This window comes from Anarrhichthys ocellatus, unplaced genomic scaffold (genome assembly GCF_004355925.1).
Source record: "Anarrhichthys ocellatus isolate YVR2014 unplaced genomic scaffold, GSC_Weel_1.0 scaffold33, whole genome shotgun sequence".
NCBI classification, from domain to species: Eukaryota; Metazoa; Chordata; class Actinopteri; order Perciformes; family Anarhichadidae; genus Anarrhichthys; species Anarrhichthys ocellatus.
In genome coordinates this window covers 4,103,638-4,114,283 of record NW_022280063.1, presented here as the reverse complement: position 1 = coordinate 4,114,283, position 10,646 = coordinate 4,103,638, and the positions used below count along the sequence as shown (strand labels likewise).

At 41.4% G+C, this 10,646-nt stretch overlaps 1 protein-coding gene across 10 annotated transcripts in view; it reads right to left on the bottom strand.

Annotated features, from left to right (window-relative positions):
- Positions 1 to 1,045: 1,045 nt before the first annotated feature.
- nrcama (neuronal cell adhesion molecule a) overlaps positions 1,046 to 10,646 on the bottom strand; it is a 53,188-nt gene continuing 43,587 nt past the window's right edge. For 2 of the 10 annotated variants that reach the window (XM_031865591.1, XM_031865592.1), the window contains 10 exons: positions 9,035 to 9,242; positions 8,755 to 8,877; positions 8,457 to 8,633; positions 8,201 to 8,233; positions 7,174 to 7,239; positions 6,375 to 6,497; positions 6,025 to 6,180; positions 5,452 to 5,583; positions 5,280 to 5,358; positions 1,046 to 3,866 (listed from right to left, as the gene is read on the bottom strand). In XM_031865591.1, coding sequence (XP_031721451.1) covers positions 3,632 to 3,866; positions 5,280 to 5,358; positions 5,452 to 5,583; positions 6,025 to 6,180; positions 6,375 to 6,497; positions 7,174 to 7,239; positions 8,201 to 8,233; positions 8,457 to 8,633; positions 8,755 to 8,877; positions 9,035 to 9,242 — 1,332 coding nt within the window. In that variant the 3' untranslated portion in view covers positions 1,046 to 3,631. The other 8 variants (XM_031865596.1, XM_031865598.1, XM_031865600.1 and 5 more) reach the window with 6 other exon arrangements.

Sequence of the window (10,646 nt, the reverse complement as noted above, 5' to 3'; positions counted from 1 at the left end):
CAAATAAATGAATGTTGGCACTGCATTTTAGCAGTTAAACTATCTTTTCATTGATTTTCCTTTTGGAAACAAACCATATGGAAAACTACAAAACACCTCTTCCGATATGAGAATAAAAAAAAGATGCCACAGCACATGTGCACATACACCAGATGTATGTTAATCCCCCAAGGATTATTTTTTGGTTCTTTATCTTTGTGGGGGGATTTGACAAATAAAATAAATTAATTTTCATACACTAGGTGGAGCTAAACACACACACACTTGTGCATGTTGCCCTGCATGCAGTACAACAAAGGAAAAAAACAGAACAGATTTGAAATCCTGAAACCAACATTTATTTCATTTTTTTAAACTTCATTTAAAATACAAAATATTTTTGCAATATTATATTGTAGAGTAAACCATTTCGACAGCCTTTCATGCTTCTCATTTAGATTCAACATTAACCAGAATGTCATATTATATCATATCATATTCTGTATATCCTACTGTATGTTCACCAGTCACTAGAACATTGTTTCAAGGGTATTCACACTCTAATATGCCAGTCTGCTTATCCGTCCATGCCGGCCCGCCTTCTGTATGCTCCAAATTACACTTTGTTTAGTTGTTTTTTGTAGGTGCCCACTCTTAAAAAGGATGCGCCAGTTTCATCGGATGTCTATTTTGGGACAACAGTTTTCCAGCGTTCTGCGTTCGGACGCCAGATGTAGCCGTAAAATAGTTGCACGGATGTGCTTGAAATGACATCCTGTTTAAGTGTGTGCCTTTTTATAAAAAATACAGAAAAGGTGCATGAACTGTGAGAGACAGAAACAATACAGGTGTCACAAGAGCTCAGTCACAAGTTAAATAATCTCCTTTGATACCTGATAGGCTAAACATTTGAGCTAGCAAATTCACCTGACAAGATCAAAAAGTAAAATGAAGTAAAATAAAGTTCACAGCAAATGAAAAAGTGAAAACTGTAAAGAGCTTCATCCCACGCAACACCCCTCCTACCCAAAATGCAGTTGGGCCAATTTGAGGTCAAACCCTCAACTCTGACCTCAAAAACATCTGCTCTCAAGTCAAGCCATTATTTACTGAATACAACAAAATATCTACATGTGGAAAGCTGACACATCGCAACGTAAAAACTTGATGCAAGTTATGATAAACCTAAGACGTGGAAATGTTCTCTGAAAAAAAAAAAGCTCTCGTATCTCCCGTTGAGAGAAGACACACACATCCGAATTAAAGACCGTTATCCATGGAAAAGTGATATTATACATCACGCACGCTGTAACACAGTACCATGCATGTGCCGCACACACACACACACACACACACAGACACACACTGTACGCGCACTTGTGCACCCAGACATTCACACACAAGCTTCATTCATTTACAGGAATAGAAAACTCACCGAGTGCTGCGCTCAGAACGAGACAACATACACAGATATAAGGTTAAATGCATAAACCAAAGTCACCAGTGTGTTTACCATTTGCAGTGAAACAAGCAATATTTTCATCCACATAAACAGATACTTGTTTCCACAATTCCGTATCATTACGCAATCCTCCGACCCCTTTCATTTCTAAGTGCTACCAGTGACAGTAAGTCTCGTTCCAACAGTAGTCTGTGCCAGAGGGCGAGTCTGGCTCCCGTTGGCAGTTACCTGGTGAGTAGGTTGGCAGTAGTTTAGTGCTGCTGGAGCAGGGGCTCCACCTCAAGATGAATGTTAGGAGGAGAATGTTTGACATGAATATGCTCTGACCTCAGGTTTCCTACACATTTTTAATATCCCACACATTTGCTTTAACTCCTATAGCGGGATGGTATGATCTGCCGGTGTGTTTGTATACGGGCTGATGATAACTGAGTGTATGATTGTCAACAAGGCCATAACAATCCATAGCTGAAAATTAGTCCTCACGACTAATACCAGTGTACAAGTGTGAAAAAGGAAAAAAAAATTTAAATTCACTTTTTAATTAGCTTTCACACCTGTGTAGGATCCCTGGACCTCAAAGTGAGACTCAAAGAGGCTATTTTAAGTTCGTAAGCCCACATGGATGCTTCACAAACTGAGATCACACAAGATAAAGCTTTAATGTGCCCTTATGAACACATTATAAAACAGAGTTCTTCCCAGTTGTCTTGTGAGTAATATGGGGTGGTAGACTGTATGCAAAATATTCATGGAGTCTTAGGAACTGCACTGATCCCAGGTCTGTCCCATGTATGAAGAGGGATGTAACTCTGTGGGTCTAAGTCACTGTTCTCTACGAAGGCACTAGAAACTGCGCTGAGAGGTTTGTTGATCACCAAAATCTAAACATCCGGAAACTAAAGTGTGTACCACTTAACCCTGTTCAGGTGCACCCATTGTACGTAATCCTCTCCTCTCTCTTTCTGCTATTACAGAAGTGGCATTGGAGACACTGTTGGGTCGCTCTGTCAATGCCACGATCGCCTAAGAGAAAAGGCTGCACAGTGGCCGCAATTCGGGGGGGGTGGAAGCACTTGATAATGACACTGGATCAATCACAGCTCCGCTTGTGTTCAGTTGGTGCTCAGTAGCAGGAAGCATAGGCTCGGTGTAAAAGTAACGGATCGGGAGGGGAAAGCCAAAAAAAAAGAAAAAAGAAAGGCAAGCAATAAAAGAAAGCTTGAGAAAACATGTGGCTAAAAACAAGCTAATTGGATTAAGTGTGGGAGTTCTGGTTGGCTGGCTGGCTGGTGACTGAACGCTGTGTTCAAAGTGTTTCAAGCCAGGTTTCCAATGACTACAAATGGATAACCCCCACCTTGAAATATTATTCTTATATACAAACACTTCATATGTCTCAAAAAGACATGCTAGCCTCCATTTTTGAGTCACACATTTTCCCAGCGGTATCAAAAAAGACCCTGCCAAAGACCATTTCTTCCTCTATATATCATACGCCATTTAACACTGACTCAAACAATAAAAGGAATACCCAGTCGCTAGTAGGCGTGAACCATATACAGGTCTGAACACACAGCTAACCTCTGCAACACGAAGGTGGTCAAAATGCTTCATAGAATCATGATTTACTCCATGCAGATGTTTACGAACGTGATTCAATGCATATTTGCCTGCCTGCATGTCACGTACTGTACTTTGATAAAATCTATATTTGGATACATCATGTTTAGTATATTCGCAAAGGAGATCAAATGGCACTAACACAGACACACACGCACACACTTCTGCTCAGTCTGAGTGGTATAACTCTCTGGTACATTCCTTCTGCTTTTCTATATTGCTTCCTCTCTCCTTCCCTCTTCTCGGAGTTCTCACATCCCTCGGTTCACACCTTCTTTCAGTGGTTATGGGGGGATGCGGTGTCTTTGCCATGTTGAGTGTGTGTGCAGATAAGAAGAGGTCACAGTGTGACAGGGGGGCTGGCGGGTGTGGAGATGAGGGGCGTGTCAGCAGTCTTGGTGACAGGTAGCCATAAGAAGGTGCCACCAGAGTGACAGCCATCGTGGTGGAAGTAGGTGCCCACAACGACAGTCACCTTAGCAAATGTCACCACAGGGGATGGTCACACTTGCCAGGGTGACAAGGAGTGGCCGTAGCGACCGTCGCAGCCAGGCCGCGGGCCCCTCGTTAGACAAACGAGTTCATGGCGTTGACGGGCGACGGGGCCTCCGAACTCTCGTTGCCTTCGTGCGTGTCTTTCTCTTTCTTGCCGCTGTACTGGCCGATGAAGGAGCCGTCCTCGTTGAACTGTCCGTCCCCGCCCTCCCCGTAGTCCACCAGGCTGTCGTCACTCTCGTCGCGGCGCACCGTCCCGTTGGACGGCGTCCGGCTGCCCTTCAGCGGCTTGTGGTCCTCTGTGTCACTACAAAAGGGCCGGAAAAAGGTCGGGAGGAATGTTACTGAGAAACTAATCAAGGCAGTTTGTTCAACTTGTTTTCCGCAGCGGTCAATAACCCTGTTGTCACCCAGGACCGGCTTTTATCCGAGCATCGAGTATGAGTAATCTGGTTTTTCCACTGCACAAATACCACATGTACTGTATGTGACAGAATACATTGCTGTTGTGTACACAATTTGGTTCAAATGTGCTAGTAGAGCAACATGAAGTTGACAAACATATACACAACTCTTCATTATACAAGGGGTTATTATAATGCACAGTAACAACGGGATGCCTGAAACATGACACTGTGTACTTGTACAGTGGAGCAGCTCAGCTACATCTACAGTATTTCATAGAGTTATATACAGTGTTAGTGCCGTTTTACATCTGGATGCTGCTTTAGGGTTGGTGACCACTGCTAAAGATTTTGAAAATGCGTGCGGTTCAGTCTCTTGCACTACTTTACCTTTTATATACAATTTCTGTAATGAAATCAACCAGTATGCTTTCAGTTTACATGCATAATCAAAAATGCACTCGTACTTTTCAGTCTTTTTCCATAAATAAAGTCTAAAAATGTCCGGTTCCAGTTAAGACTAGGCAAGCTCAATGCATTTGTATTTTCGAAATAAAATGAAGGAAGCTGAAGAACTAGAAGCAGTCATTTTTTCGTATTAATGTTGGAACTGTGGTTATGGTTTGGACATGTCAGTGAGTATGACGACATAGTCAACCAGGTCAGTTGATGTGCTTTCTCCTTGCTTTTAGTTTATTAACTCAAGTCAGAGACATAGCTTGCGGGTGTTTTATAGAATTGCATGCTGGTTTTAGCGACATCTCGTCTTACCTCTCCATAGACCTAAACCCATCAAAAAAACAAAGATAAGAATGGAAGGACACATGAAAAGCAATTCATGGACCGGAATGAGCGTCTATTTTTGTATGCACAGAAAAGACAGAAGCATGCGTATGGAAACATTTAAAGCTTGTTCCTGAGGAGCCATAAGTCATAAAAAAAACTCAATATTCCAAGAACAACATGAAAATGTTATGATTAAAAAACGAAAAACTACGTCACCATAATGGAATTTGTAATAAACTTGTTTTAAGAATGGTTAGCAATACAACTGACTTGTTAAAATGGACATTTGTACAAAGCTTGTGTTGGTTAATGTCAGTGTGAGTTGGTCATAAGAATCAAGAGAAGTGCTGATGTATGCCTTGCCTCTATGGAGTGTTTGGTAATGGAGTCTGGTGGAGAGAGTTTCTCTGCAGCCTGGTAAAATGTTCTACATACAAACAGTCAATTTAGGACACAACGAATCCAAAACCAATCTTTGTATGCTGTGGTCCTATTTTAGCCGGATGCGAGTCTTCTTATCCATCTCTCACCTGTACTCTCCAAATGTCCCATCATCCTCCTTCATAGGCTGGATCTCTGGGTCTTGGTGAGCATCTTCTTTCTCTTTCACTGTCAGATTACACACATTAAATTAAAAAAAATGTATTCACAAATTTCCATCCATCCATGTGAACAAGCTTGAAATGACTTTGTGTGCATTACCTGGATATTTTCCACCCTTGTTCCTCTTGATAAAGCACACTATGAGAAGGACCAAGATGAGGAGAGCGATGGCACACATCAGGCCAATGAACCAGCCCTGGGTGGCAATGTCTACCTGTCGGCTGGGTACAGCTAGACACACAGAAAGGAGGGAAAGATGGAGACAAGCAGTGAGCATAACCGTCAGTCCACATCCAGGCAGCTAAAATGGTGGAAACAGTTTTCTTCATGGTGAGCAACACTGAGATTAAAAGAGGCTGTAAACACAGAAATTAAATTATAAAATGGGTTAATATGCAATGGTCGTTAAGGCACTGTGAACTGGACAAAAAGAAAAAAAAACAGTAAAATAATGAACCTCTTAGTGATGATTTTAAGTGACATGCATCAGACCGACTTGATGGCAACTCCAGACATGCTTTGTACACTAACTAGCAAACTAACTACCGTACATTCATGTCTGAGTACAGCATCGTACCTCTGATAATGAGAGTGCTGGAACAGAAAGGCGATGGGAAAATGAGACAAAAAGATGAACCACATAGACGTCTATCCTGAGGCATGCCGCCTCACCTGGCACCGCAACCAACACTTCGTCTGTGCTGTGGACCGTCGGGTCAGCCGGGTCTCTAGCTACCACACGCACCTTATAGGACGTCCCCGGCTTTAAACCTTTTATCATATGCCAGTGTGAACCGTTTACCAACTCCTTTATCCAGTCCTCTTTACCTGGAAGTAGTGGAGCGGATGGAGAGGAATTAGATTCAGGGAGCCTTTGGGGAGAATAATTATTTGAATGATGGTATTTCAGCATCCGTTTTGATGGTTACATTATTACGGATCAGATTGATCGAGTTATAAACAGCCAATCGATACATGCACTGGTGTTTTGGGATGACAGTGAATACAAAGTGAAGCCTTACTGTTTTCTACAATATACTCCACATATACATTCTTATGGTGTCCAAAGTAATCCCAACTGATCACTGCACCGTCCTCCGACATGGACGTGTTAACTTTGCCAAATGCAGGGCCGACAGGCGGCACTGAGCACACAAGAGAGGGAAAAAAACAATAGCTTTAATTCCAAAAATGTACCAAATTTGACAAAGTCCTGTAAAATAAAACCTTTTTTAAATACTGCTATATGGAGCAGTATTTAAGTACAAGTCCTGTTAAGTACAGGAGCGAGTATCAATACAATAACAAAGAAATAAACATCATACATTACACCTGTGTTTAGGATAAAGCTGGTGGATACAAATCTACCAAACTAGGTGAAAACCTGCTCCTGTAACCAAAGTTCTTCGAGCAGCCAAATTTAAGAATAAAAAGGAACTCCACGTCTGTTTTTAACAGTTTGAGGATTAGATTTTAAATGCCATACACCTGACCAGAGCCTCAATTTACGAGCATTTGGTTGTTTTCTATCACATGACAAAAGAACTTTGAAAGCAGTGTCAGATCCTGCAACAGCATAGAAACAGATTTGTTATAAAAAATGGCCATCTCAGCAAGAACTTCTTTCTTCTAAAACAAGTGTTAGGTGAGAGAAATCCAACAGGAATCAACCTCTTAACTTGTCAAAATGTATCAATTCTTTTTTCCCTATTAATAAAACTAGCGTGTTTTTTTTTTTGCATAGATGGACCATTTTTTGCAGGGCAGAAAATACGTGAAGATATTTTGGGAGGTAGACGGGGATACAGGGAGTGCTTGTACCCTTGTGAAACGGGGGATGCGGAGACTGAGTGATGGGGGAGGTTGGGTGAGGGGGCTCTGTAGGGCCTGAAAGAACATGGAAAATAGTGAGACAACACACATACAGTACACAACACAGTAGACAGCATACAAGTGAACTGCAGAGCCGGTGTGTTTTCGCAGAGAAAGTTGCTCCTGACATGCTGATTCAAAACATGATGCAACACCTCTTAATCCTGAGATTCAGAGAGAGCTTATAAGCGCCTTGTTCAGTATGCGAACAAAATGAACTCTGAATCACAGCACTGCAGCATGCATATTATCTAAATCAAATCCATAGACACAATCCAACGGTTTATAGCATCAGCAGATAACGTTTGCGTTAGTGCTGGACTGAAACATTCACAAGCATCATGCGAGAGACTTCTAATGATGTTAACATGTTCATCGAAGATACGAGAAGTAAAGACTACAAGCACGACCAATTCTAAAAATCCAGTGTTTTAAAGCTACTACGAGGAACTTTGATTTTGTGTTGATTTTGGCGGTTCCTGTGTACAAACGGAGTAGTGTTTCTGAGCACCAGAGTCCCGTTAGAAAACCTCTCATTTTAATGCAGTACGGTGGTACAGTCTGCCCCGCGCAGTCCTGTTTCTGGTTCTCCCGATTCCTGGTCAGACTGCAGGATTTTGCACGTGATCGGACGCAAATAACTATTCAGAAAAAGGCCAATCTTCTCGTTGATGGTCTGGTTTACCTATATGTAGGTCATAACCAGTTAAAAGTTCCTCACAGTAACTTTAACTTATGTTGCAGTACAACTTGTTCTCTCAGAACTGGACACAAGCATGGTTTGTTTTGCAGATGCCACGGACGTCTGTCACATTTACAGTAAATCCTAATTATTCACTGTCACATTTTTTAGACATGCTACCTTAGTAACATGCAGGGATAATCGATCTAAAGACAAAATCTATGCTAAGCTTTTTTTTCCGTATCTAGTGGTACGGATAACATGCAGGTGTTTCCAGTGGCAAACTTGGGTTACCTTTGCCCATCTCTACAGTGGGCTGAGTACGGGCTTCAGAGAGAAGAAAGGAGAGAAAGAGATAGAAGGGGTATAAGGTGTGGAATGCATTAACCTCATGGTTGTACGTTTAAGCTCACAGGAATCCTTAATATCTGTCAGAGCACTGTGATTCTGACCCAGGCACTTAAATCCCACTGATATAGGACTTCAACCTTTTCCTCCAACTGTGCTTGAAACGTATTACGGATGGAGCTAAATGCCTAAAATAACTTACTTGTGTCCATGACTGTGAAGGCCTCCTCTGTGATGATGGGGCCGGAGCCCTTGATCGTCTTTGCACTTAAGTAAAACTTGTAGAGCATGCTGGAGTTCAGGTTGCCCAGGGTAATGGTGGTCTCGTTGGCTAGCAAGGCCATGATCTTAACTGGCCCCAGTTCATTGGTGGTGTTGACTGCAGAGATGGTGTTTTTGAAAGGAGAAGAGGTTAAAGTAAAGGTTTGTCCTTTACACAGATGCCTCATAATACTGTGTGTGTTACAACAGGAAGTGTGTCAGGCAGCTGGTGAGCCTACCTGGTTGGTATTTCAGTGTGTACCCAGCGAGCCGGCCATTGTTGTTCCTTGGTGGGCCCCATTCCAGAGTGAGAGTGTCTAAACTAGTGTTTACAGCATTCAGAAAAGAAGGAGGCCCTGGGACTGAAAACAAAAGGAGAACCACAGTCAGAATCTGAATGTTGCACAGGACCGATAATGACACTCAGCATTTATATATAAGATGGTGGCTGTGCAGAAAATAAAACATCTTCTACATGTATGATGCTTTAGGCCTGCAGAAAACATCAGACATACACACCTCCCTCAGGTGTATCAAATTTCTTGCTGGGGCTGGGAGGCCCTTCTCCTTTGTTATTAAGGACTCTGATGGTGAGGTTGTAGCGGCTGTAAGGCTGGAGGCCTGGCAGGCGTCCCTCGCTTCGATTCCCACTGAACGTCAAAACTTGCTCCTGCTGCTCCGTCTCCTCCTCTGTGTCATGCAAGCCGCGCTCCCGTCGGTAGTATACCTTGAGGAAACGCACCAGAGTTAATTCCTATATCAGCATGATGGGCACTATAGTGCTTTTATTTTCTCATTGTTTTCCTCATCAATTCAGGAAGGCAGAACAAAAGTGGAAAAAAGGATGAATTCGGACTCCCTTGCCTCTCTATAACATCTAATGTACTACACAATTAAAGAATAAAGGAACACATATCACAATCCCAAAGTTCTCATTAAAACCATAAACTTTGATCTGTCCCATAGCCAGCCCGTTGATCCAACATCAGTCAGACTTCATCCCTACTTGGTTTTTAAAAGCTGTATTTCAGACTGTTAAGTTTTTTAAAGCCTTCTACGGCCTGGCTCCTTCCTACATCTGCCACCGGCTGACTCCCTATGAGCCTGACTGCTGCCTGGGATCTTCTGGCAGGGCCCTATTAACAGTCCCAAATTCATTGTGAAGCACTTTGTAACTTTGTTAAAAAAAAATGCTCTATAAATAAATACATTTATTTGCATGCTTTACAACCTGTTGTATCAACCTTCAGGTTAGGGTTCGGTGATCAGATAAGCTCAAGAGCCTCATAAAAAAAAAAATGGATTCCAGGTCCTGAATGTATTTTATAGCATGACTCTTTTCCTGGTACTTCTCTATTAGTTGTTTTTGTCACTTAGCATGTAAAAGTGACACAATGATGTCCAAATATATAGAAATACTGATAAAACACCCTTCAAAATGGAAATTTGAAAAATTAAAAGCACATGGTGAACAAATACAGTGCAGATACATTTATAAAGGTCTGAGCTGTACATTTTGGGATACATTTGATGTGCTTTCACTCTGATTATTGTCTTCACAGTGCACCAGTAATGAGGGACTACTGGAGAAGAACTTTCAGTGTGGTTGTTAGATTGTGCTGCTCATGTGTGACAGGGACCAGTTTGTCTGAAATGGTTTCCCCTCGCATTTTAGGTCAGATTTAGTACATCTGTCCTAAAAGGTAATACTGCTTTATGAAACACCCCCTCCGCATGTTAAAACATTTGGCAAGATGTTAAGGCACTTGCATGTTTTAGGATGCAAAAAGCTACACACTAAATGTGCAAGAAACCTCAGCTAAGACCAACTAAAGAACTGAGGAGTCTTTGCCACCCCGACCACCACATTTCAACACACATCTTTCAGCACAGATTTTACAGACAAAAGGAAAGCCCTGCATATATATATATATATATATATATACATATATATACATATATATACATATATATACATATATATACATATATACACATATATATATACATATATATATACACATATATATATACATATATATATACATATATATATATACATATATATATACATATATATATATACATATATATATACACATATATATATACATATATATATATATATATA